The sequence below is a fragment of the Siniperca chuatsi genome, linkage group LG15 (assembly GCF_020085105.1).
Source record: "Siniperca chuatsi isolate FFG_IHB_CAS linkage group LG15, ASM2008510v1, whole genome shotgun sequence".
NCBI lineage: Eukaryota > Metazoa > Chordata > Actinopteri > Centrarchiformes > Sinipercidae > Siniperca > Siniperca chuatsi.
In genome coordinates this window covers 20,208,255-20,235,497 of record NC_058056.1, presented here as the reverse complement: position 1 = coordinate 20,235,497, position 27,243 = coordinate 20,208,255, and the positions used below count along the sequence as shown (strand labels likewise).

General features: G+C 40.3%; 2 protein-coding genes across 4 annotated transcripts in view; one reads left to right on the top strand and one right to left on the bottom strand.

Moving 5' to 3' along the window:
• Nucleotides 1–352: 352 nt before the first annotated feature.
• Nucleotides 353–6,651, top strand: pccb (propionyl-CoA carboxylase subunit beta). Its single transcript, XM_044166228.1, has 15 exons — nucleotides 353–639; nucleotides 1,700–1,819; nucleotides 1,944–2,012; nucleotides 2,119–2,175; nucleotides 2,367–2,480; nucleotides 2,782–2,892; nucleotides 3,129–3,237; nucleotides 3,593–3,713; nucleotides 3,822–3,903; nucleotides 3,997–4,120; nucleotides 4,325–4,432; nucleotides 4,890–4,990; nucleotides 5,312–5,410; nucleotides 5,505–5,604; nucleotides 5,735–6,651. Exons 1-15 carry the CDS (start codon nucleotides 394–396, stop codon nucleotides 5,854–5,856), a joined length of 1,683 nt encoding a protein of 560 aa, XP_044022163.1. The 5' UTR covers nucleotides 353–393; the 3' UTR covers nucleotides 5,857–6,651.
• A 1,308-nt stretch (nucleotides 6,652–7,959) lies between these two features.
• The window catches only part of stag1a (stromal antigen 1a), a 46,866-nt gene continuing 27,582 nt past the window's right edge, over nucleotides 7,960–27,243 (bottom strand). The window contains exons 2-33 of one of the 3 annotated variants that reach the window (XM_044166636.1): nucleotides 25,157–25,310; nucleotides 24,657–24,876; nucleotides 24,111–24,231; nucleotides 23,710–23,865; nucleotides 23,271–23,367; nucleotides 23,074–23,150; nucleotides 22,480–22,684; nucleotides 21,906–22,057; nucleotides 21,669–21,742; nucleotides 21,293–21,416; nucleotides 21,000–21,098; nucleotides 20,763–20,842; nucleotides 20,206–20,316; nucleotides 19,850–19,964; nucleotides 19,265–19,382; nucleotides 18,920–19,023; nucleotides 17,828–17,920; nucleotides 17,174–17,467; nucleotides 16,572–16,642; nucleotides 16,049–16,217; nucleotides 14,568–14,660; nucleotides 14,032–14,206; nucleotides 13,717–13,856; nucleotides 13,018–13,119; nucleotides 12,756–12,904; nucleotides 11,764–11,892; nucleotides 11,445–11,647; nucleotides 11,123–11,291; nucleotides 10,700–10,816; nucleotides 10,388–10,502; nucleotides 10,170–10,250; nucleotides 7,960–9,585 (exon numbers count right to left, since the gene is read on the bottom strand). In XM_044166636.1, coding sequence (XP_044022571.1) covers nucleotides 9,562–9,585; nucleotides 10,170–10,250; nucleotides 10,388–10,502; nucleotides 10,700–10,816; nucleotides 11,123–11,291; nucleotides 11,445–11,647; nucleotides 11,764–11,892; nucleotides 12,756–12,904; nucleotides 13,018–13,119; nucleotides 13,717–13,856; nucleotides 14,032–14,206; nucleotides 14,568–14,660; nucleotides 16,049–16,217; nucleotides 16,572–16,642; nucleotides 17,174–17,467; nucleotides 17,828–17,920; nucleotides 18,920–19,023; nucleotides 19,265–19,382; nucleotides 19,850–19,964; nucleotides 20,206–20,316; nucleotides 20,763–20,842; nucleotides 21,000–21,098; nucleotides 21,293–21,416; nucleotides 21,669–21,742; nucleotides 21,906–22,057; nucleotides 22,480–22,684; nucleotides 23,074–23,150; nucleotides 23,271–23,367; nucleotides 23,710–23,865; nucleotides 24,111–24,231; nucleotides 24,657–24,685 — 3,786 coding nt within the window. In that variant the 5' untranslated portion in view covers nucleotides 24,686–24,876; nucleotides 25,157–25,310 and the 3' untranslated portion in view covers nucleotides 7,960–9,561. The remainder of the gene's footprint in view (nucleotides 9,586–10,169; nucleotides 10,251–10,387; nucleotides 10,503–10,699; nucleotides 10,817–11,122; nucleotides 11,292–11,444; nucleotides 11,648–11,763; nucleotides 11,893–12,755; nucleotides 12,905–13,017; nucleotides 13,120–13,716; nucleotides 13,857–14,031; nucleotides 14,207–14,567; nucleotides 14,661–16,048; nucleotides 16,218–16,571; nucleotides 16,643–17,173; nucleotides 17,468–17,827; nucleotides 17,921–18,919; nucleotides 19,024–19,264; nucleotides 19,383–19,849; nucleotides 19,965–20,205; nucleotides 20,317–20,762; nucleotides 20,843–20,999; nucleotides 21,099–21,292; nucleotides 21,417–21,668; nucleotides 21,743–21,905; nucleotides 22,058–22,479; nucleotides 22,685–23,073; nucleotides 23,151–23,270; nucleotides 23,368–23,709; nucleotides 23,866–24,110; nucleotides 24,232–24,656; nucleotides 24,877–25,156; nucleotides 25,311–27,243) is intronic. The other 2 variants (XM_044166633.1, XM_044166637.1) reach the window with 2 other exon arrangements.

Genomic DNA, 27,243 nt, shown 5'->3' with positions numbered 1-27,243 from the left:
TCCTGTGGACCCCAGTGATCCTAGAGACATTTAATTGCAGTTATTATATAAAATTATTTCACTGGCTTCAAGTTATTTTAATTACAGTGTATTAGAACAACTTTTCTCATGGGTTGCAATGTCTGTCCTGCTTGTATAACCTCACCTACATACAGACATGTCTGTTTACGTCAAGTTCAGGGCAAACAAATCCTTTAACTTGACTTTCAGGCGAAGACCATACAGACTACGACGAACTACAAGAAAACTTGATCCCCTCCAGGTCCCGCCCATTCATCATTGCTACGAATTCCTTCTTTCTTATTGGTTGTGAGAGCTCGCCCCCCATTCGCTATTGGCTCAAATCTCTGTCTTTCATTTCCTGCCCGCTGTCACCCGAGAACACGCAGGGCAATGATGGCGGCCTTCAGTGTGGCTCGAAGCAGCTGCGGACTGATAAACAGGTTAAGGATATCTTTCAGGAGTTTGGCGCCAGTGAAACATGGCGCAGTCGCTGCCGCAGTGCCTCAGACGAACCTGCTACGGGACTGCCGCTGGTATTCCGTCAGCCACCTGTCTGTTAAGGAGAGGATTGACAAGAAACGGAAGGCGGCGCTAATCGGGGGAGGTCAGAAGAGAATAGATGCACAACACAAAAGGGTAAAGTCAGCTAACATTGATTTTCTTTTAATGTTAACCTGCATATATGCTAACATGTGTGCGTTTTTTTCATTATGTTAACTGACAGCTGGAGTGGTTGTGGTGTGAAATGCCTGGCTCAAGGGCTCTAAGTCAATGGTTGCTACTGGGGTGTTTAGTTTTTTCCACACTCACTTTTAAGTGACCTTTAAAAAACAACTCTCAAGCCCTGCTAGGGTTAGTTAACTTAACTGTTAAATCTCAGTGGCACTACTCAGCAATGTCCTATGTTGGCGAACATCCATCTCGCTGATTCCCAGTGCCCTTGAGCAAGGTACTAATCCTCTGCCAACTTCAGGTAGAAGTTCCAGTTGGCAGGTTTAACAATGACAACAAATATTCTCACAGTTGTGATGAAATACATAAGGGTGCCATCTAAAATTGACAATTCCAGTGTCCACAGCCCAATGTGATGGACAAAAATGAGACAACTTGATATGTGATTTTCCATACCTATATATTGTGACATATTTCAATATAATAATAAAGTTATTTCTGGTTATCACCAGCCCTGATTTGTTGGCACAAGTTAATGGTTATAAGGATGGATCTGATGTTTTGCTCACAGTGAAATCCGTAGATCTAGTCAGTATACCTATACAAGTAGATGATATCAACAAAACCCTCTGTAGATATATGTAATTGTAAATTATGATATCAAAATATATGGCGATATAGTACATTTTTCAGAAAAACAGCGGACTAACTATTTAGGGATAAAGTAACAGACTGGAATGTTTGTTTTTGGCTAATCCAGCAAATTAAATACCTGACAAATCAGTGTACTCATATACAAATTAGATACTGCTATAAAGCAGCCCTTCTAAATGATAGACAACAATGGCCTAATACAACCAGAGACATTAAAGGGATATATAGGTACCACAGTATAAATGGTATGGAAAAATCTCAGACAGCTGACAAATTTGTATTGTGTCATGGTATATATCACTGTAACACACAACCGTAGTTTAGTGTTCTTTCAGGTAAATGTGTAATAAGTTTGTGTTATGTGTTGCAGGGTAAGCTGACAGCCAGGGAACGAGTGGAGCTTCTGCTGGACCCAGAGTCCTTTGTGGAGTCGGACATGTTCGTGGAGCATCGCTGCTCCGACTTCAACATGGAGCAGGATAGGAACAAGGTAACAGGGCGCACACAGGCCACAACTCCGCAACATCATGCTTTATCCACTGGAAACAAGAAACTGTTCCTTTCTCTGGGGTTTGAAATATTAATTGTCATATCTTTTTCTCTCTCTGTCATAGTTCCCGGGTGACAGCGTCGTGACAGGTCGAGGCAGGATCAACGGCAGGCTGGTTTATGTATTCAGTCAGGTACAATGTGTATTATACTGTAAGAATCCTACATTGTGGCAGTACACAGCAGCTTGGTTTCACCTGTATAATATTCTTTCTATCTTGCCCTTTCTGTTTCTATCAGGACTTCACAGTGTTTGGTGGCAGTCTGTCTGGAGCCCATGCACAGAAGATCTGTAAGGTAAACAAAACTGAGATACTGAGGGGTGTGTGTGTGAGTCTTTTCCATTAATAAACGGGCCTTGTCAACAATGAGAGTAAAACTTAATGTCTGTGGGTGTATTTGTTTTTCATCAATGCATCTTCCCATTTGATCTCAGACTTTTCAAAATACTCATTTGAATCTACAACATTTAAATGTTTTGTGCTCAGATTATGGACCAGGCCATGACAGTTGGAGCCCCGGTCATCGGGTTGAACGACTCTGGAGGAGCTCGGATCCAGGAAGGAGTGGAGTCTCTGGCTGGATATGCAGATATATTCCTGGTATGGTTATTTTGTAAAGAGCCTTTGCACGTCACTGCTCATTGACTGAAAGCTTAATATCAAAATCATACTTATCAAGCTCTGTGTACAAGGCTGATTATATGCAGTGCAAAATGCAACAAGTGATAGGATCATTTCATGACACGTTCTGGGCTGAGTGGCTGACACTATAAGCACCTCACATTTTTGTGCATTTAACATATTCCCAATGTTAACATTTTGAAATACACATGGCTGGAGATTTAGGGATTTTGGACACTATAAATGGAAAAAGTAAAAACAAAACATTCTCCTTTTCCAGAGGAATGTGATGGCTTCAGGAGTCGTTCCTCAGATCTCCCTCATCATGGGTCCCTGTGCAGGAGGAGCTGTCTACTCTCCCGCCCTGACAGATTTCACCTTCATGGTTAAGGTAGGGAGCTGCACAAATACAGCTAAAATACCAATCCAAATTTTTATTATAATTAGTAATCATCTAATAATCAACACTTTATTGTGGCTAAAAATGAAATAGACACCCAAAATCAAATGTTTCAGTGTTTCTAAAGTCTTAGCATTCTACAAATTTTAGCTTTTCTGCAAATAATTATGCAGTCCTGTTTCTAAGATTGTATTTTTACAACTGTGCGCACACGTGTGTGTGTATAGGACACATCATACCTGTTCATCACAGGACCTGATGTTGTGAAGTCTGTCACCAACGAAGACGTGACTCAAGAGGAGCTCGGTGGAGCCAAAACACACACCACCGTGTCTGGTTAGTTTGTGTTTAAAAGCTATATTGCTCCTGATTTTCTTGTTTTGCTTTGTTGAGGAGTTGAGTTTTATTAAATGCCTCCTTCCAACATCAATCTCAGGGTGCTGTTGTCATGTATATGTTCAGCTGTAGTAGCCACTGGCTCTGTTTACCAGCATCTTGCCTTTGGCTCTGTCACAGTCACGTCCCATATTGTGGCCATATTTCTAAAACCTTTGAGTGTATGAAGCTGAACCAGGATTACTGGTCACATCAACATATCAACTGCAATAACTCATCTGAGATGAGATTCAAAAAGACCAAAGTTCAAATATTGTCTTTAGGGTCTGAAAAGTGTCTCTTGTCTTGTTCTCAGGAGTGGCTCACCATGCATTTGAGAATGACGTTGAAGCCTTGCTCAACCTGCGAGAGTTCTTCAACTTCCTGCCGCTAAGCAATCAGGATCCCGCTCCCATCAGGGAGTGCCACGACCCCAGGTAACCAATCACCTTTACCTCCACTTTACAGAACAACCAATCACCTATTCTTAAAGGGAGAATATGTTTTTATTTCAACTCATGTCTGATATCTCGCTCTTTTTTCAGCGATCGTCTGGTACCTTCATTGGACACCATCGTCCCCTTTGAGTCAACTAAAGCCTATGACATGTTGGATATCATTCAAACAGTATGTGCGCTAACAAACACCCTCACGCTCTATTATGTGCTCAATTCATTTCCGCAAGTAGTAAAAGTTTCCCTTCTTAATGCATCTGTTCAGATAGTGGATGAGAGGGACTTCTTTGAGATCATGCCAAACTACGCCAAAAACATTGTGGTGGGATTTGCCCGCATGAACGGACGCACTGTAGGCATTGTGGGTAACCAGCCCAAAGTGGCTTCTGGTAAGTAAAATAATTGAAGGGCCAAAAGTAAGAGGGGCACTCAGAAGAGATACATTGTCAGTGTTATGTGAATAAGGTCTTTTCCTTTTTTTAAATTATACATGCAAACAAACCAAGTCCTAAAAAGATGGTGGGGGAAAATAAGTTGGGAACAAAGGGATTGTTAGTTGCTGTTCAGTCCTTCATTTGTGTCTTGTTTATCAGGTTGTTTGGATATCAACTCCTCAGTGAAGGGAGCCCGCTTTGTACGCTTCTGTGATGCTTTCAATATTCCCATCATCACCTTTGTGGATGTGCCGGGCTTCCTGCCAGGTATTCTCAGAAAAATCTCACAGTGCACATATACATTAACATGCATTAAGTAGTCCAGCTATTGGCCATACTCTAGTTTACATCTTAATTAGGTTAGGATATTGACCTATGTTTTTCTAGTCAGTCGCCTTGCCTCCATGAATAATAATAATGCTCATACCTCCACCTGCACAAAAACCTGGAAAAGATTTAGCTGCCAGCTCAGGGAAAAGAAATGAGAAGCTCATAGTAATACATACTACAGTAACAAGTTTTGGTATGGGAGTAAGCCAGGTGTCTTAACTAGGATATTCATAAATATTGGCTAACATGACTATTTTGTGACCTATGTACACGAGCCAAAAACTGGGTTACTTTACATGTAAGCAGAAATATTCCTTGCAATGAAATGTAGTTACTGTCACATCTGACAGTGCACACTAACACCCATTATAACTGCTGCGATGGTCATCAACAGGTACCGCTCAGGAGTATGGAGGCATCATCAGACACGGAGCCAAACTGCTGTTTGCCTTCGCAGAGGCCACCGTCCCGAAGATAACCGTCATAACTAGAAAGGTGTGTGTGAAGAAAATGAGAAGAGATGTCTCAAATATTATGAAGTGAAAAGAATGTAGGATGAAGGTTAGATTTATAAGTTGAAGTTTATAGGCTGGGGTTAAAGTTATGGAACTAGTGTAGAAGTTTAGAGTTGAGGGTTTAAATTTTCCCTAACTGCAATCCTTCAAATGTGCAGTGAAACAACATTCATTCCCTAACCCCAGGGTTTGATATATTATATGGGTGTGTATTTTAGATAGGGGGTCAAAATAAATGTTGTACACTATGTACATAGATATAAGACAGATGACTCAATGTGTGTTTGTCTGTGTATCCCAGGCTTACGGAGGAGCCTATGACGTGATGAGCTCTAAACACTTGAGAGGAGATGTAAACTACGCCTGGCCCTCAGCTGAGGTTGCTGTCATGGGTGCCAAGGTACAAACACACTTTTCTTTTTTCTGTTTGTTTCTCTCCCTATTTTCCTTCCTTTGATTTGACAGTGTGTATGGTCTGTTTCTTTCTTCCTCAGGGTGCTGTTCAGATTATCTTCAGAGGAAAGGAGAACCAGGCTGACGCAGAGGCTGAATACGTGGAGAAGTTCGCCAACCCCTTCCCTGCTGCTGTCAGAGGTAAACTTTCTCACTTCTATATAGCTCTCCAAAAATCTGCCACCCTTGACCTTGCGTGTGCTTAAACTGCATGCACAAATATAATGCATTATACACTTCTCTTTTTTGACCAGCCAAATGTTTGTTTTAGGTTTTGTGGATGACATCATCGAGCCGTCGAGCACTCGCAAGAGGATCTGTAGAGATCTGGAGGTGCTGGCCAGCAAGAAGCAAGTCAACCCCTGGAAGAAACACGCCAACATTCCTCTGTGAAACACCCAAACTGTTTCCACATTAACACTATCAAAAGGCACTCGCTCTGGGATTTTCTTGATATTGACTTTGCATTCAAACTGCAGTGGTACCACATGATGACGACTTGCTTGGCTGCCAAGCAGATGTTGGTTGTCATATTTAACTGTCATTTACCACTCCACTGAAAGCAGCACAAAAAGATAAACACCCTGATTTTGTAAGTGCTTAATAGCAGCCCTAAATTTCCTTCCAGCTCACTGCTTATGTTTTGAACTAAAAACTGTGTTAAAACATCAACCTCAAGCTGTGAAAAGATTTGGGGGAAATATTGATGCTCTGTAAACAAAATCATCACGTGTATCTTTACATCTTTACCACTAATATGCAAGATAGGAAAATTCTAACACATATTACAGTACCTGAATGGAATAATGCATTGGTCACACACATTTTAAGGTAATCATCATGTCAGTAGTGGCCATATTGGTCACTATTGTTGGTAAGATTTGACATTTTGAGAACAAGATTGTATCTGAATGGGCAGATTTAAGTATTGCTGATAAAATGCAACTGTCAACTTGATAGTTTTAATGGAAAATGCACACATGCTGTAGTCTGTTGTCATGTAGTGTTTCCAAAGTTGTTAATGTACTGTATTAGTTCTTGAGGTTTCTGGTGTGTACAGAAGTTTGAGTTTTCAGATTCACTCGTGTGTTTCATGTCCTCCGTTTAGTCATCCTTACAACCTGGAACTGTGCCTTTTCCCGCTGGCAGGCTCTGCCCTGCCATTTGTAAAATAAATCATTGAACCAATGCCATGTGTTTCATTTATTTTTACCAATGCAATATTTTCTATCTCTAGTCAATTCGCAGTGTGTGTAAATAATATACAGATAAATATGATGTAGCTATAATCCCTATATTCCTATAAGTATTGGTGTTAAAGATAAAAACAGGTGGTTTGAACTAAGTGGCTGCTTTGTCCGGCGTGTGAGATTCGAAGGTACAACCAAAATTTCAGTGAAACTGTTAGAAATTCACAGACCTGAAATATTCAAAGAATTATACTGAATGAAAAGTGTACCACTTTCTTTCCGAGCGATAACGCTAGATGAGAAGCTAATATCAAGCTCCCATTTCTGTATGATAACTAAGCTACAGCTAGCGGCCGGTTAGCTTAGCATAAAAACCGGAAACGGGGGAAACAGCTAGCATGGCTCTGTCCAAAGGTAACACACCTACCAGAACCTCTGAAGTACGGAGCCCGGGAGGTGTCTTGGTGAAAAACAATCCGCGCTCTAGATTTAGGCCCGTCACCGTGAGGTCGCTAGGCATCCATTGGAAACTCCTGGAAGTGACTGCACCCGGCCAAGAAATAGTTCATCGTTTTTAGTCTTCCGAACAGACACGAGAGCGGTATCAATTTTCTCATCTAACTCTCGATGAGAAAGCGAATGTATTTCGTATAAGTTTAACAATTACTTTAATGCTTTGAATGTAGTTGTAAAATCCTTGGTACTAAAGGGAAAACAGAAGTTTGACATCAGGTGCTATTGAGGATAAATGTGATAAAATTTGGTTATTTGCTTAATTTCCTCCATCTCAAATCAATTGAAACTACAGGGTCTTTTATGATTATAACCACAGTGTACATTGTTACAGTTGAGAAAATATTTTTCATTCAAGATTCACTAACTCGCTTGTTCCGGAGCCTTTGACTGTATTACATGGTCCTCATCAGCAGATTGAGTTAGCTGAGGCGCCGTGGAACCTTTGAACATTTCAACTGTGGAGCTCAACTTTTAAGTCAACATGGATGAGAAGAATTAGAGGAGTTCAGAATTATGGAAAGTTTCCATGGCGACTGAGCAAACTCAACCTGCAGACGAGGATCACCTGAAACAGTCAAAAGTTCCAGAACAAGCCTGAAAGTGAACCTTGAGTCGAGATTGTTTTGTCAACTGCTGTTTCCAATGTCAAAAACGAAATATGAAGCACAGATATGCACAGATATAGTCCACTATGTAAACTTTGGCAAAGCTGTTTTTGACCAAAAATGCAACTGTTTCGAACTATACTGGGGCTGTGAAACAAAGGCACACAGAAACACTGGTCCATAAATCGATTACAGATTTTATTTTATTAAAAAGAATTTAGGTTCACAGAAAAAAAAAAAAAAAACAGGCTTTTAGAGCATTTTAGGGCAACTGATGTCAACTGCACTGCAGAAAAGATCCAATTGTCTCTGATATTTACAGGAGGACTGCCAAACCAGCCAAGGAGAAAGGTAAATGATTGATAAACAGTGTGTGAACGACGATATGGCTGGAAACATTCAAAACACATTCAAACAAATCTGTCAGACATAGAGATCCATCACTGCACTGGATATGAACAATGATAACAACAAATCTTAAAACTTCTTGGATCAGTTAACACTGTAGGTAGGTGTAAAAACGTAACTTGATTTGACCTGTAAAATGAACAAATCTAACAGATAATCTGCTGTAATACTGAACTGTGAAACGATTACAATCAGACCATACAGCGCTTAAAAGCTGGTATCCCACAGCAACAATCTGAGCTTGGTAACCTTTAGATATGAGTTACAGGTGTAGGGGAAGGGGCTGGAATATACTTTAAGTATGTAGGCCACAATTTGGCAACAAACAAGATACATATTCAAGAAAAAGCTGTACAAACATCAGACAAAAACAAAAACACACTCGATTTAAAACTTTAGTACTAAAGCTACAGAATTCAAAATATGTTTATTGTCTTTTTTTAAAACTTTTTAACTTCAAAAAGCTGTTATTTGGGTGGGGGTGTGTGAGCAGAAGGTGTCCGAGATCTGAGAGGGTGGGGCTTCTGTCCGGGGGTCAGTTTGGGGGAGGGTAGGGGAGGCTTCGCCGTCAAATGACAACACTCATTTTGCTTTGACATCACACACAAGACAGTTACACATCACTTCCTCCAGGTCGGTGTACAGCTGTTGACCTCTGTGTGCATGTGTGACTACTCAACCATCATCATCACCACCACCAACACTTTACACACACATCACACACCAGCACCACATACATGGACTCAGATGGCGAACAGAGAGAGGAGAGGGGTCGGTGGGTGGTAATAAGAGCAAAGATATAGAACATTTAGTATTGAGATCCCCTCTATGTTGGATTTAACCAGACGGATCAAAGTGCGACACCAAAAGAAGGGGGGTCTGTACAGAGTGTTACGTTGCTCCGGCTGCTGATCGGGAGCGGAACCAAACAACTGTACATCTGTGTAACAGGGAACCATAAAAACTGCGAGTACTTATCGGCTGGCAGCCAGAGCGCCATCAGAGCTACCGCTAGCAAGAGCTAAACCAACAAGCTGGAGAGGAGGAGGAGGAAGATTAGGAGCAAGACGAAGCTCTTGAATATTCCGGACTATATTCTGGAGAATAATCTGGATCCTCCGGCCTGCCTGAAAGAACAGAGCCGACCCTGGCCTCACACTTCCAGGTGTGATCCAGCCGATGTGGGATCCATCAATAGATCCCACTTGACAAACATCCTTCCATCATGTCTTATAGAAAGAGAAAAGTACTTCAACAATGTTTTTTTTCATCTTCTTAAGAGTTTGATTGGCAGGTTATGTGGGTTAGACGTCCCAAACCCCCCCTTGTGTTTACTCCTGACATGGATCCTGATCTCAGGATCTTTGCCTCTTCCCAGATCAGAACATGGGCATGCTGAATCCCTGGAACAATGGAGAGGAGAGCGACTGTCAGACAATCTTTAAGAGAAAATATCTCGGCTACAACCCTGCAGTAAGCAGTATGCATCACTGTCTGCCACAGTGTCTTTTTTTTGATCACCACTAGGGGTCACCAAACTCGAAGTTTTAATTCTACACATAGTGGCTTTAAAGTCTGATGTGGAAAAAGTCTAGTTTCAATCACAATCAAATCACTGATGTACTGTATGTAATTTGAGATGATTAATTTACGCATAGGGCTGCAACGAATGATAATTTCCATTACTGATAAATCATTAGGTCAGAAAATATAGGAAAATGTCCATCACAATTTCCCAGAGCCCAAGGTGACATATTTAAATAGTTTGTTTTGTTTAAAGATATTCAGTTTACTATCATAGATGGCAAAATAAAAACATTTTAGAGGCCGCAAGCAGTACATTTTTACATTTTGCTTTGATTTACTGATTATCAAAATAGTCGCGTAGATTAATTTTGTGTCAATTGGCTACTGAATTAATTGACTAATCATTTCAGCTCTACCTACTTTCTTGACTCAAACTGTCGAAGTGCAAAGTTTTACGTACCGACTCATCCTCAATCATCGCTGCAGAGTCAAAGAAGTCTGGTCTTAATTCCGCTCTTTCACGTCTGTTCCTCGATGGCGGCTGGGAAGGACAAAAGCCCAAATCAAGACATTTAATGAAGAGAAATAATGAGACAAGGGACTTGATTTATCTTTATCTTTATTTCTTCGGTGGAATTTCACAAGTCAAATTTGGTGAGAGAAAGCAAAGTTACTGACCAGGTCGATCACCATAGTGTCTTCAAACTCCTCGTTCATGTCCTCCAGCTGGCCCCGCGATGACATCATCACATCCTCAAAGATCGGCTCTGCGTCATCCTCCATCAACCCACGCCTAATGGGATTAATGTCAAAAATTAGAAAAGCAGCATATGCATCGGTTTATTATCTTTTTCCTTATTACCTCTTCAATCGTAAAAAACAATTGTGGCGGCTCTCTAATTTAACAGCGGACTGACAAAGCGTGGTGCAGGTATGAAGCCAGGCTTAATCACAGTTTGTGCTGCTGGTTTAAAAGCTTAACACACTTACACAGTCTGCCGGACGCCCTGATTGCTGCGTGACTTGATGTAGTTCATGCCCGTCCGGTCCTTCCTGTTCACCTCGTCCATTTTCTGCTGGCCGAGCCACGACATCTGCATCTGAGGACTGACGACAAACAGAGGGTCAACATACTCCACTTTGATATCACTTCTGTGTACTTGCTATTACAAAAAGGCTGTTCAGTAATGCACAGGTTTACATAAGTCAGTTCAATATGTATTCATAAGTGAATAGTAGATGCTGACTGATACTAATCTTGTCTGTCTTTAAATGATGAATAAAAATCAGCCGTGACAGATAAACTACAGAGTGAAAGGTAATTCATGAATTAGTTTTAACTTCATAAACCATTTTATGTTGAGTGTATGGTGTATATGTATGTGTATATTTTCACTATGTGTACACACTCACTTGTGTACAAAGTCGTTCTCTGATCCGGGTTCTGAGTCCGGGTCAGGCATGTGTTCTGCTGGTCTGTTCTCTCTGAGGACTGTTGAGGTGAGCTGAGGAGTCTGCAGCGCTCCCGGTGTCTGAAGTGTGTCATTCCGCATCATCCACGAGCCCTCAACACTACTCTCTTCTAAAAATGAACGCACAGACAAAAGTTGACAGTATCAGTAACACAATGGCAGGTGAAGCATCAACAGATACATTTCCCGAAACAGATACAGTGCAGAAAAGCCAGCCCAAATACACAGAGTAACCCTCATCTCTGTTTGTGCCCCTGTCTCACCCTCGATGCGTTTCTTGTGTAGCGGCGGTCGTCCCTTCTTGCTGCGCACTGAGCCAGTCTTGCTGCTGGAGCCCGAAGTGACAGACATGTGGTCCTCTTCTCCTCCCGTCAGCAGGCTGTTCCTGTAGGAGATCAGCGGCAGCCACACGTCCTCCCGACGCTCCGACATCGACTCTGACATGAACTTCTCCAGGTACGAGTGGCTGAGGAGGCACGCAGCATTTTAGCATAATTTATTTATTTTGAAATTACATTATGAAAGTTGTAAGTGACAGACTGAGTTTTGTCTTAGGAAAAAAATATATAAGGGAGTACTTACACTGTCTTTTTGTCTTGGCGGATTAATTTGGAGGAAAATTCACTCAGAACCTCCAGGAAGGCGAGGTTGATAGGAGGAAACTCTGGTCCTCGAGGATTCTGGTACTTAAATGCAAACTCTATTCCATCCCTGATACGACAGAGACAGCAAGACAGAGAAAGACATAGAAACGGAAAAATAGATAACAAGAGACGTGTAGGAGTGAGAAAATCAAGTAAAGACACAAAAAGAAAAGAAATGGAGAGCAACACAAAGTGAGTGACAGAGACAACAAAAGTGACGTAAATAGAAAAACTAGTAACTTTTTGGACTCACGAGCAGAAAATATTTCATACATTAAAAGACTCTTGCCTTTAATTTATTGGATGTTGAATTGACTTTTCCCAACTTATCTTAAAATATAAAAACGTTCACTTTCACCAATGTTTGGTTCACTTTTCCTCAGCATAGAAGAAATTTAGGCATTTTCACCTATACTGTAGCATCCTGTGTATGTTAGGATGAGTGGAGGCTGTAGTACTGAGCAGATACAGACAGGTAGATGTACATCTTTGTACATCCTCAGTAAAGTCTTTCTTAAAACATACAGTAGACCTGTAAATGGTTTATTTCCTATTTTGCCTTTTCTTGATCAGACTTATTAGTCCTGACTTCCTCGGGGCCACTTAGGGAAACTGAGTTGCATTTCAGAATGCATGATAAGTTAGCTAGATAACTATAGAAAGTGTTATTAAAGTGTTAATACAAAACTATTGTCAGAAAATCTACCATTAAAAATCGTCTATCAAATCAAATCCTAATATTCACTTTTTTATTTACAGATTCAAATCAGCATCACTAAAATGTAGCACAGTCATTTGAAAACCTTCTAATCCTTCACGGTCTTTTAACTCACTTTAACCTCAACTAAAGCGTTCTCAACTCCCTCCATGTCTGATTAGTGCTGTGAGCCCAGTCTAGCGCCCCCTAGAAAAGAGCGCTCATTATCTTACTTGTGCAGTGTGGCAACAGCCTCTCTGGTCTTGATCTGATCCAAACCGAAGGTGAGGGCAAAGCGGCGGGCCAGCTCCTTGATGCCACTGACGTGAGACGACGTTCGGTCCAAGTTGGGTCCTTGGTCCTGCAGCAGCTCGTTGAACAGCTACAACACACACGTTGACAAAGTGTTTGTTGGTGTGTACACGAGAGTACTTACAGGCTAAAGCCAGGGAGCTGTGTATGTAGCCTGTAATATTGTCTTTATCAATGTCTCACCTGCTGCAGACTGAGGATGAGTGTCTTGGCACAGAGAATCTTGTCCGTCTGTCTGGTTTTACTCAGAGTCTCCTTGATGATGTCTCCATAATCATTATAATACTGAGGCAGAGAAACAAAACAGTTAAAAACATGCAAGATGACAGTTTAGTAAATTAAATTTGACATCAACTACAAATTTTCATCGACAATTGCAATCAAAACCAGAATTTACATCAATAAAATTTGACATCCCAACTTACTTTGTTTAAAAGAAAAAAAAAATATATTAATGAAACCTTGAGCTCTAAACTAAAATGGATTAAGATTGATCCGCCACATCCTAGAGCAGTCTCATTTTCACATTTAACAACCACTCACAAACTTTACAATACCATATCATTATATATAATAGGAAATCAAAGATATTGCTAAGGGAAATTGCTGCAAAATCTGTTCTGCAATCTAGATTCAAGAATAAAGATAACGACATTTTTTGCTATCAGGCCCTTTTATCAGATTGTTGATCAACCCACCTGAGGTTAGCAAATCTTTTAAATCACCTCTTTTGATACAGTTTTAATAGTTTCTCGATGTTTTTAATTTCTAATTTTGATCACATTATCAGTTTTATCATCATCTTATAACCACATTACCTGCTGACTTATTATTTCAAGTTGATTGTGTCAATATTCATGTGAATTACAGATAAACAGCCACCTTCATGTAGTGTTTGAAGATGTCGGCAGCAGCGGGCATGTCAACAATGTCGTAGATGATGAGTTTGCAGAAAGCTGCGAGCAGATTTCTCCTTTTGTGGAGAGCCTCGATCTTGTTGGCTTCGTCCTCCTCGTCTCCCTCTACAGGCAGACAGACAGAGAAATGATGAAGAAGACAAAAGAAGAAGAGGAATATATCAAATGAACAGGGGGCATTTTGTTGATTTTTCAAACTATCTAATTCCTAAAACAATGTGCTTGGACCTAAAACAGAGTGCCCCATAAAAAGTGTGTTCTCTCTCTCTCTCTCTCTCACCCATGCTCTGACTCTCATCGTCCTGGTCGATGAAGACATGGTCCAGGACGAAGTTGAGCAGCTCATTCTGCAGAGTGCTGTCTGGGTTGAAGACCAGCGGCTGGAGGCCCTCCCTGCCTCCAGACGTCAGCTGGTGACTGAAGATCATCAGCAGGTCGCAGAGAAGCATGAACGCCTGAACAAGAGGCACAAATGAGAAATTATGATTTGATAAAAAGTGTTACCTGTTCATTTTACAACCAAACTAGATTGATTTCTAGATAAACAATTCCAGTCCTAAAAATGTGTTTGATACTATAATTCAATTTTCTATACTCTACACAGAAATAGTTTAATCAATCATGTTCTCATAACATATCACAAACTGTGATGTTGTGTCTAATTTGTAACAAAGACAGTACACGCTTTCTAGTTTTTAACTGATTCTGTTATCCTGCTCCAAACATGTTTCTGACAGTAATGAACACAGTTTAACACTTCTAATCTTTTAGTGACAGTGAAGGTGTTAGCAGGTCACATCAGGTGTGTGTTGTTACCTGTTCTTTGACTGGTGTGTTGACATTGGACAGGCACTGCTGGCACACAGCCAGGAAAGACTTCACCACTCTCCTGAGAGCCAAAAGGTCATCCTGCATACACACACACACACACACACACACACACACACACAAACATCATTAGCCAAGTGTCACAAATAATGAGCACAAATCGATGTTAAACAGCAGTATCAGTCAGTCAGGCTAAATGTCTTGCCCTGGCTAACTGCACCAGTGAAGTAATCAAACTTTAATGACTTCAATGAATCATCAACTAACTCCATTGAGGCAGAAGATTCAATACACTTTGTGTTGACGCTGGTGGAGTCTGTCAAAGGGCTTAGAGAGCAAAGCGGGACATGGTAGACTGATCAACTAATGATGATCATGTTTTCTTTCTTTTTTTATTCGTGACATGTTGTCAGCCCAGGCCATTGTATTCTGCATAATTAAATATGTGATGCCTTTATAATGTATTTTACATCAGCAAACAATACATTCCTAAAAATGCTAAATAAGTAAATAGACTTACGTTCTTGTCAATTTCATAAGAAAGGATGTTAAAACTACAGGTGTCAATTGCATTTTATATTAATATTGCTGCTTGTTTCAAGCGCACTCACTCCGTAGGACTACAAGTTAAAGTTTGAAAAAAAGTGGATCTGATAGATAATCAGCAACAATTTTGAAAATCCATTAATCCATTAAGTAATTTTTAGCAAAAATGCCAAAAATTCACAGAGATTCAAATATTCAAATATGAATATTTGTTCATTTTCTTAGGCCTCCACAACAGTAACATTTGGGTCTGTTCTGTTCGGACCGTTGGTTGAATATGTCAACTTAGGCTGTAGGAAATTATGGGTATTATGGGTATTTTTCCATATTTTCTGACATTTTATATATCTTGACTTATCTATGTCTTATGTAAAGCACCTTGATTTGCCTTGTTGTTGAAAGGTGCTATACAATATGAGAAAATAATCTTTAGCTGCAGCTCTAGTTAATAGTGAAGAATTAAAAAAGACATAATGGGTGCACATGTGGAATCTTTAAGCTACTGTAGGTCAGAGTGCAGAACTATTGAACTTGAGCTAAAAAGACCATCTTTCAACGTCAAATCCTGCACTGTAGGAGAGGGGCAAAATATTCCCCAGCAGTGGATTAGGGGTTAAACTGTCTTGGAGGTTTGGGCTTCAGTCCACCACAAAATAACAGCCTTGGGATCTGTGCGGTATTTAAGTGTTAAATGAGATAGATTGGGGGTAAGCCCCTGAATCGGGGGTAAGCATCTTGTCCGAAAGTGAGATGAATTTTCACACCTAAGCTGCCCCTCTCTGCAGAAATACAGATAAGCTCCTGTCCCTCCGGGTCACCAATGCTCAGACACAGCAGTCTTAACTCTGAGCCCCTGACCGAAGATAAACCTGGGATCTGAGTGTGCGGTGTTAAGAGCTCTGTCAGCGAGGTGAGTCCAGCACCTTGCTGGGAGCCCCCTCTGTGATCTTGACCAGCTGCCAGAGGATGGAGTAGTGGGAGCACTGCAGGGCCTGGACAGCAATCTGCTCCGGCATGGATCCCTGCTCGATGCCCGCCTTCAGCAGCCGGTAGCAGTTCCCAAATAAATCCCACCGCGTCAAGTCGTGGGCACTGAGGCAGGAAACAAGAGGAAAACACATTAGATTTCTAATGTTAAATTAAATAATTAATTAAATAACTAGAGTTATTTAAGTCATCAAATTTATTTAGTGGAAGTTTTTATCCAGTACTTCAGTCAGTTTTACAATAACTTCAAAGAGTATGTTTTGGTATGGTATGGATGCTTTGGAGTGCTAGTAGGAGAAAAAAACCCATCGACTTGGGTTTTAGGAAATTGCAATGGACATTTTCTGATATTCTGATATAGACTAAACGATTACTTGAGAAAACAGCAAATCAATAATGAAAACAATCATTACGTGCAGCCCTAAACAGATGGAAAGTAAGAAGTAAAGAGAGACTTACTTGTGGAAGGCTGTGAGTCTCTTGAGAGTTGATAAAACATTGTAGATATCGTCATCATCAGCCTCCTCAGCCTGCAGAATAACAAACACCTGTTAGTACACAAAGACTAAACTAATATTTCTGCGACTCACCTAAACACACAAAATAAACACCAACCCTAGACAAAATACTGACATGTAACCTGTTTAAGATAGCACAAATTTCTATTTTTCCTGGTTTTTCCTGTAGTTAAGTAATATGTATATCTTTAATTTGTATTTTTGTGGCTACATTTGGGCCTGATACAACTAATTTCTTTAAAACAAAATGATTTAGATATTCACAGATTTATAAATCAAATCAAATAAAGACTTTTTTTTGGCATTTTGCATGTTTTTGATAGTGACAATAGAGATACAGACAGGAAAAATGGGGGGAGAGAGAGAGAGGGGTTGGGGACGTTGTGGTTATATGTATGCATCTTAACAGTACAGCAGGACACCTCAAAACTGCATATTTCCCCAAGACATGCTCCCCTTAAACATTATGGATCACAAATACACCCGCACACATATTTTCACCAGTCCCTTTCCAACAAACACCTGCTACTCTTCCTGTCATACCTCCTGCAGCAGCTCTTCGACAGAGTGTGTGAAGCGATCAGTCATCTCGTCAATGAGCTGTGAACGGGCGATGTCCACACGGTTCATGATGGTGTACTCCTCAGAGCAGAGGATGCTGTAGGTCTTACTGCAGGCCTCGAGCACATCCATCTCAATGTGCTTCTCCACCACCAGCCGGATCTGCTTCAGCAAAGCGTCCAGGTGTTTCTCCATGCGCCCAGCGCTGTACACATCCAAGTCAAAGAACTGAGGGATCTGCAGCAGGTTAGCTACCTTCTCTGAGTCTGCCTGGTACTGTGGACGAGGAGATGGAGAGGCGGGAATTAGATAAAGACAACTTATAGCATACAGAAAAAAGTCACAAGCAGACATACAGAGGCAGAAAAGAGAAAGAGAGACCCATCAATCAACACCTGATCATTTGTTTCTGTTTCCCAGTCAGTGAAATGGTCGATTACATTTTAAGTATTTAGCCAGCACACTTGTCCAGAGTGGTATACATTCAACAACACTTCTCATGACTACATAAGTCACACCTTGATCGATTATTTCGACAAACAGATCAGTCACCCAGCCCACTCATTAATCAGTGTCACTGGCCTCTCTGTTGCTGGCACTGTGCAGGCTGCAGGCTGGCTTTCAGGAAGGTCTTACCTTGGACAGAAGCATGGGCAGAGCCATGATGAAGTGCTCTGTCAGTTTGTTCTTATCATCTATCTGGGTCTTCCTCTCCTTTGCTGTCAGCACCTGGACAAGCAGACACAAAACTTAAGGTCAAATGTACTAGTAGGTGTAAAAATAGGCAGTATAAGTATGATCAAACATGATTTTGTGTTGGATGGAATATTGGGTCCTCTCAATATCACCAGGAAAGTTATTCATGGACATGCTCCATGTGCTACCTCTGTCCCCTGCCCATAAATCTGCCAAGGATTCTGTGTCTTGCTAAAGTGGATGCCTGCTGAGACAGGGGTTTGAGCTGAGGTCCTTCTACATTGCACTCAGATTACAAAGTAAGTTACCAGCGACACTGGTGGCCCAGTAACGGGCAAATACAATAAATAAGAAAATGTTAATATTAAGTTAAGAGAGTGTTAAGTAAATAGATAAAAATACAAATGAGCAAACAAGCCCACTCTGTTAGATATTCAGTTGTTACTTAAAAGTAGCCATTATTATTTTGGCAAATTTAGCAAGATTGGTTAACTCTTTGATGTTCTTAATTTAATTTTTTTTTTAATTTAACAGTGCTTGGCTTAATCATATAGTAGCACTTAACGTTTCTCTCATCGTCAAAACCACCACAAACTAATCTATAATCTACTTGATGTCATGTGAAACAAGTAAAGTACACAGTCTTGGAACATAGTCATGTAAATATCTCTTCTTTGAAATTGGCAGATTATGACTACTACGTCTAAAATTAGACAGATTAGTGTACAAAGAGAAGGGAGAACATGCAAAAAGAGCCATGGCCTGGATTTGAACCCAGGGTGTCACATTAAGAGACAGCATTATACGCCTTAGCCTTTTTAAACACAGGGATAAGCACTGTTGACTTACTGGGAACCAATTTTGCCGCCTTGAGCAGACATTTAGGTAACAACACATGAATAAATATTTGTAAATATTGCTCAAGGCTTATTCACCTCATCACATCAGTCTCACCTTTTACTCAACTCATGTACAATTCAAAGTGAATGCTGAAGTAGTGGTAATGGTGTATAGTGTGCATACTTGACCTACCCGTTTGCCAGTGCCTCTACCAACAGGTGGATGTGCCTCTGCTGCCTGTCGGATTGTGCACACTGTGAGCTCTATCAGAGCACTCTCCTGTCTGTCTGACAACACTGCAGAGAAAGACAGAGGGAGTTGGAGCAAAGGAGAGAGAGAAAGAGACAGATACAAAAAGAAGAGAGAGAAATAGACAGTTCCTCAGTTTCAAGGAACAAGATTTCATGGCATCATCTCTTCTAGCTGGTTTTCGGCTGTGAAGTTGTGCTTGATGTGAAGTAGCCTAAAGCCATTTCAAAGGCTTAAAGAGAGAACAAGAACAGTGTGTGTGTGTGTGTGTGTGTGTGTGTGTCTTACACTCCTCTCCCTGCACTGGCTCCTCCAGTAGAAGTTCAGTCATACACTCCCAGTCTTTCAGCAGCTCCTGAGAGCTTTCCCACAATGAGTCCACCAGGTAGGCTGCATGCTCATGGAGCTACACACAGAAAGTACATGATCAGGTTTAGCAGGCATTGTGTGAAATTTTATAGCTGACATCCATAACTTTTTTCACCATCATCAACTATAAAGATGGCAACATTTTGCATTAGCAGAGCAAATGTCATTAAACAATCAAATAACTCAAATGTAACAGTTTATTTACTTTATTGTGCCAATAAAGCTAATTATTATTTATTTTATTGGCACTGTCAACCAGGGCAGGACGACCTGACAATAATGTTTTTCTCAAAAGCAGTATAGAGTGTCTCCAACGATGTAAATGTAGCAGTTTCAGGGTTTCACCATCCACCAAAAGGATACAATAACAATATATTATTTAAAAACAACAAAGATTTTAACTTAAAATATAAAGTACCTTTGTGCATACACAGTATGTATAATTTGTCACGTGTGCATCATGTGTAGTAACAGTGACAATGTGTATCCGTAAGTGTGTGTTACCTCACTCTCCAGAAAGAAGAGCACCAGCATGCGGATGAGATTTCCGTTGGGACTGCTCCTCCCTCTGCGCTTAGCCAGCGCTTCTTCTGCCTGTGGGTCATGACGACTGAATAATCTGTAGAAAGAGAGATTGAGAGATGGAAAAGAGAAGAGCGAGAAATCATGAGGGAAATGTAGAAAGAGGAATAGACAGAAGGAGGCAGTGAAAAAGTTTAAAGATAGTGAGAGAAGCAAATAAGACAGACATTATAAACCATTATTAAATGACAAATAAGATCCAAACTAAAAGTCAAAGGCACAGATTATTTCATGTAAAAATTGTTTTAAGATAATCTAGGACTTCAGGATGGACTTACTTCCTGTGCAGGAACTCTCCAGCAGCAACTGCCACTGGTCGGTGGGCGGAGTAAACCAGGTGGTACACATTCTCACAGTCCTCATTGGACAATGCGTCTTCACTGCCCCTGCAACAGATAATCAAAATGAGAAAAGTGTAAAAATCAAGGAGTACAATCATCAAAAATACTAATGTAGGACTTTTTTCAAGAGAGAATAAGAGTTACATGAAACTAAATTTATCAAACATATAAAGGGATTTCCATTGAAAAAGTGATTTGAGTGAACAAATGTCACACTGAACTAACTATCCAGGATATGTGTGGGCCCAGGTGTGATGATCATTCTAAGTAAACTGACCCTGCAGAACAAACCTAGTTAAGTTCCTGGTGGACAGACAAACTGCTCGGTCTGTTCCGATCCCGCTCTGAAGCATCGTGACTAAAACAGTGACTAGTGACCCTAAACATGACAGTTCTGTGATTAAGACCCATTATGAATGAACCTAGATGAGAATAGTGCAATACTCCAGATTTTCATGTGTAGGGATGGAAAAAAAGGCATAAAAGTTACTCACTGCAGGATGAGTGTGACCAGTCTGATGGCCTCCACAGCCACATCATACTCCTTATCCAGCGTCATTGATACTATACGGTCCTGTCAAAACAGATATAATTGAACAGGGAAGGAACTGGGATAAATATGCAGAAGTGCAACAGAAATCAGAAAACATAAAATCTAAGTATTACTCAGTCCTACTGTTGAGTGTCTTATAAGCAGTCACGATTCTTATTTTCATTCTTGCGGGTGTTACCTTGAAGCGGTTGGTGAAAAGCTCTAACTTGGGGAACAGTTCTCGGTTTGTGTACAGGTTCTGCAGAGCCTTCAGGCACTTCAGACGCACCTCTCCTTGCTGAAAGAGAGAGTTAAAAACATCTCAAAGAAAAGCACACTGTGGTGGGCTAAAGGTCTACCATGTAAATATCATCAGACCCATTGAATCAATTTAGTAGTGGTGGACCAAAATATCAAAAAAACATCAACCGAGTCTTGAAGAAATGTGAGAAAAAAAACAACAAGACAGTGGTGGTGTGACTGTGTGCTTACCCTATCGTGTAACGTCCAACCAACATATTTCAGGTAACTATCGTTAAGAAAAGCATCGCTGTACATCTTCATCCACACTCCAATCTCCTCAATACAGATGGCTCGGATTTCAGCAATTGCATCCCTACAAGAGAAAGTATACAATCACTATCATCATGATTATTATTATTATTAAGACGAACAAGGCTCTGAACTGCTTTGACAGACAACTTTTGACAAAAATTGGTCTGACTGGTAATTACTAACATTATTAATGCTTGGTCACCAACTGACACACTGCCCACTGACAGTGGGCTGTTAAGCATCACTACAACATGTAACATTACCTTTTAATAAACTGCAAAAAGCAATGATCACATCAACAAGCACAAAGTACCTGTAGCGATGCACAAAGATTCCCTTGAAGATGGAGTTCATCATATTCTCTATTTCATCTTGGTTTTCCTGAAGCTGCAAAGAGAAAAACACCAAGTTTTAGGCAGGACAGAAAGTGGACAGGACATTTTAGAAACATTTTGATATGTAGCTCAGTACCCCAACAAGCTAAACAGTAATAAAAGCTGTTATTCCTAATTATTAACAATCTGAAAGGTCATATCAAACACCAGCCAACCTCCTTCCTCTTCTGTAGCAGCAGTTCCAGCTTCTCATTGGCTCGTTTGCCAGCTATCTTGTTCCTCTCAGCCTCATACTGTCTCTGGGTGTTGTCCTGGTGAATGCTCAGATTCAGCGCCACATTCACCAGCGCTGTCATCAGCTTCATCGCTATGCAGAGACATAAATGCACATATTAAGGCTCAGTAATACACGCATATTTGTACAATATCAAGTTTACCACACAGAAATCACAGTGAATCAAGTGAAATTTTTATTGTGGCAAACAAAATAATCAGATGCAAATACAGTAAATCAAAAGCATGAAGGCGTAACAGTAATTTATTATCTTTACAGACACTCTGAACTTCTTTCAACATGAATGAGCAAATGTATATATCGTCAATACCTGCCACATGTAAGATGTAGCACTAAGAAAACAACATCAGTGGTGTTATCATTCAGTGCCAGCCAATGTGGAGGTTTGTGTAACTCACTTCATTACTGTTCTGCAACGTGCTGTACAAATAAATGTCTTATTGTTATTGTAATGATAAGAACTGTTGCAGTACTCATAAAGCTGGTTTCATTACCTGCTAACGTGGAGGTGTGTCTGAAGGCTCGCACTTGAGAGTCGGACAGCCCGGTGAGGAGGGAGATCACTGTGTCCATCATGTACTCGTCGTAGATGATGCTATACTGACACTGGCGGATCAAAACGCTGATGAACTCGCAGAAGTTGTAGCGGAACTTCTTCCACATAGGCCCTGGCATGGTGAGAGGGTAATCCCCGCTGTCCTGGTGACAAAAACATAGTGATCAAAGAGACTTCATTATTGTTTATCGAAATGCGTATGCTCTGAGACATGTTTTCAGCAACATACTTCTTATGATACTTTAAAAATATTATCCAACTTAATTGAATATAAAAAGAAAATTGGTTTGAGCTGTCGATAGAGACATGAAAGTATCAAATCCATTTGAAGCCTTCATTATCCTGTGGAGGATTATTCCTCCTGCTATAACAAAAAACCTGAGAAGAGCGCACACTATGCACACAGCTTCTTTAGAAAAGCAACTTATTTGCATTGCTAATAAATGCAGCACTACATCCTACATTGCAACCAATTACATGACAACGATTTCACTTGAACATAAATTACTCTCTGACTGAAGCAGACAGTTACCTCATCAAACTCTTCAGTCATCTTGCGGATGATCTCTGCGTTCTGCATGTTCCTGAACATCTCAATCCTCACAGTGCCTGGTTACACAACATTAACAACAGGATTTAAATCAGATTCAGATTTTTTATTCCAGCTGTTTGACACATGTACACAGAACAACTGGTTACACTAAGTTGCAGCAGTTTCACTAGTCTTACCTTTGCACCCTGAGCACTGGATGAAAAAATTGATGAGGTCCAGCAGCGCCAAGTCTCTGTCTTGTTTATATGACTCGATCCACTCATCCACCACAGACTGTATACACACAGAAAGACAGAAACACACACACACAAACAATCACAGTGAGGTTTTTAAACATCTTCCTTTTCAACAGGAAAACTTATTTTACAAAGTCTCAGGAGAGAAAACTGATTTTAAACAACAGGATATGGTCTGTTAGTACAAAATGGACAGGTGCCACTGGATTGAGAAGTGCTGTTAAACCTGAGTGCAATACAGGTTTTTTAAAAGAAACATCTGGTGAGATATAAGCAAGAACAACTGAATATATTTAAATGAATAATGCATTTATTTTACAAGTTTATATTCTGAGTATGGCCACTTCTAAAAATGAAAAACACAACTGCATTCACCCACCTGCATGGCACTCTTGCCCAGTTTGACCACTTCAAACAGAGTGACTGGGTCTCCAGCATCTCCATTATGTTGAGCCACACCGTTTGCTTTCCCTCGACCTCTTGCTATGCCCACAGCCTTGTCCGCCGGTGACTTTCGAGGCTTCTTATTGGATGTCTGTGGGGAGGGAGATGTCAGTAACACAGGAAGGAAACAAAGAACCAAAACACTGATATTCACACAAGAAACAGAAATATACACATTCAGGTACACACAAACACAGACATACATACACTGGGGGTTATAGGAGTTGGTTTCCTCATCTCTTCCAACATACACATACATGCCCACACTCAAACAACCACACACAAAAACAGAGACAATCACAAACTAATTTTTGCTTTCTTAACACAGACTCATACCGGGGCTTGTTTTCCAGGCCTCCCTCTCTTCTTCTTGCTTTTCAGCTCTGGATCTTCCATCTCACTCATGCTCATACTTAAGCCCACTGCCTCTGTTGCCCCAGACTCATTGGATGAGTCCCTGAGAGAGCAAAACACATATGACTCATATGCATTCAAAAGCTTTTATTCATCCGGAGAAAATTAAATCTTTAGTTCCAAAATGACCAATCACAAAAGTGAAATTATAAGGGTGAAAAGCAAACCAAAGTTCTTGTTTTTGTGAAGTATAAACATTGACACACTCACTTGTGTTTTCACATATTTGAGCAGACACAAATGTAAGTCATTCACAAGTTAAAAACAAAGGTTTCATTAAGGGCCACAGAGGGGTTACCAGTATCATCCACTCCTAAAAAATAACATTTATATATGGTAAAAAAGCATGAGCAAGAGCATTTTTGCAATTGCGGATTCAATGCAATGCTAATTATTTTTTCTACAGTACTGTAAATGCATGTAAATCATGCAAATTTTCTCTTTCTGTTAACTGTGTTATTCACTCACTGTAGGACAGGGAGCTCCGATGTGATCATCCTGCTTAGTGGGGATGGTGGTGAGGTGTGTAACTATGGTTATGTGCGTCTTCAGGACTGAGTGTGTTTCAGGTCCAAAGATGGAGGTACAAGACAGCAGCTCGGTTGGGGGAAAGTTCAGGAAAGGGCAGGGAGGAGAGGCTCCAGGACGGTCTGCACTCAACTTGCTGGCACTTAACTCTCTTCAGCTCCTGGACAACAAACACAGAGAAAGAGAGAAAATGATTATTAAGACATACATTTCAAAACAAATCCAACCAGTAACAACCATAAATGATACATGTGCTCTGTTGCAGCTACACTTTGTGCGATAGTTAAGCATGTGCACATAAGCCTGATTTAGATGAACGGACGCTGTCAGGTTATTAATGAAGTAATGAAGTGATCCGCTTCAAATCGCTGATGATTTATTAAATAAAACTGTGACAAATAACTGCTCTAAATGGTTTGTAACATTAGTTAACAACTGACCGTTTATATGATGTGTGAAGGCTCAGTGTCCAAAGTGTCACAATTGTAAAATGTCACTGAAAGCAGAGAGAGACGGTCCAATCTTTCACTCTGGTCGAGCAGGCTGTTGAGGTGTAAATGGGGAGAGGAGGACACCAACTGGCCACTTTGAGAACTACAACAGCAAAATATTGTGGGACGTGTAGTGAGGATTTGTGCACAGAAGTGTTGTTGTTAAACAATTTCAGAAAAACTCCTGAAAACTGCTAGAAATTTACCATAACACATAAATTAAGCTTCCTCTATTAAATTAAGAATAAGATCAAAGATAAAGTGTGACATTGCACTATTTAAACTTTGTGAAAGTAGAATTATACAGACGGCAGAGAGGTGCTATGACATAATCAAAGTGAAACATAGTGTTTGTTAGACAAAGGCTGGAAATAAATATTTACTGAGTTGTGAAAATTCCCAGGTGCCACAATTGATGCAAACTCAGTGAATCCATCCCAAAATGCCTTGGAGCCAGAGCTAAAGAGAGAGGGTAAATTCTCATTGGACTGGCAGCTAAGTTAATTATAACATTTGTTATTAACCTGTTCATATGCTAATGAGAGCAAAGAGCATAAGAGGAGCATTACCACACTTAACCACAAGAGGCAGTATGATCCACAAAGTCCTCTGCCTAAAGTCTATCTCCAAACTGCTTAATTGAGTTTTAACTGGGGAAAGTAGGCTTAGAAAAATCCTTTAACACTCATTTAACTCACAGCTCGGTTCCAGTCCAGTTCTGTTCACCTACAAAGTGTTTTAAGGGTGTATTTTCCCCAGAGTGTGTGTGAGTGTATACGTGTGTGTTTGAAAGTAGGTCTGGGCAACAGTAGGGGGCAGGCTAAGAGAGTGTGTATTTAAATACAGTCTTCCACACAGTGTTTGTACTGAGGAATAGCATGGGCAGGAGAGCCCCCTGTTTCACCACACACACACACACACACACACACACACACACATACACACACACTTGCTCACTCGCTCAATGGCAAGACTGTGAGAACGAGACTCCAGGTGATTACAGGATTTCAATCATTACAACTACAGCCTCTATTTTAAAAGTCTGTAATCCTGGTGTCTAGGTGGTTCTAATAATATTTAATAAAATCAGAAGTTAGCCTTTTTCATACATCTAAGCTCCAACTTCAATAGGCAGAGCTCACAGAGGTGGAAGGGTGTTAATGGCTGGGATTTGACCTGCTTGCATGCACATAAGCTTCTGATCAGTTTTGGCACTTGATATTCCTGCTGCACAGACATTAAACCTACAAAAGGATAGAGAGGCCTGATTCTGCTGACATGGCAGCACATATAAATAGTGAGGGAAATAATCCTGGCTATCTGTGGAACAGCATTCGAAAACTTGGATGGACAAGGCAGAAATGTTAACTTGCACAATGCCACAATAAAGATGACAAATCCACCTGCTTTTTAAAATGTAACCTGAAGATGTTTTTCTGCTCATATAAGCTCTGCATCAGCATTAGAAGGACATGTAATAAAATGTTTGTGGGAATGCAATGTGAAAAGGCTGACATCTAGGAAAACAAACTGAATAAAAATAAAAGGCAATGGCTAACATAGCCCAAACTTTCCTGTGAGTCAGTTAGGTTTTAAGTGATGTAATCTTAAACATGAAAAAAGGCAGTACTTGAAATTATGAGAAACAGAAAAACGTAACATAGAATACTAGAATTAAAAAGAATATGAACTCCTTAAATTTAGGGACGTCACACACAGGGTGCTTACAAGTTTCATCAACAGAGATGTAAATAGGTGAATAAAGAGAAAAAAACTTTGTGCACAGCATGTGCTTCAAGGCTGTGTTAAGGCCTTCACCTCCAGCCCTGAAGTACATGCTGCATGCAAAGCTATTTTCTCTCCTTTTTAGATTTAAATAGATTTGAGACTTTCAAATACTTTTTAAAATGACAGTAAGAATGAAGAACAAGACCTAACTTATTATTGAAAACATTTAAAAGTAAAACAACCATTAACATTTCATAAAACACTACAAACAACATGACTGCTTTAATTTCTCATCAAACATTTTAATA

Coding starts and splice junctions, on each gene's coding strand:
- pccb (XM_044166228.1), top strand. CDS start 394: ATGATGGCGGCCTTCAGTGTGGCTCGAAGCAGCTGCGGACTGATAAAC. Junction 2,481..2,781: donor GATATGCAGATATATTCCTG/GTATGGTTATTT, acceptor CTCCTTTTCCAG/AGGAATGTGATGGCTTCAGG. Junction 3,904..3,996: donor TGTTGGATATCATTCAAACA/GTATGTGCGCTA, acceptor GCATCTGTTCAG/ATAGTGGATGAGAGGGACTT.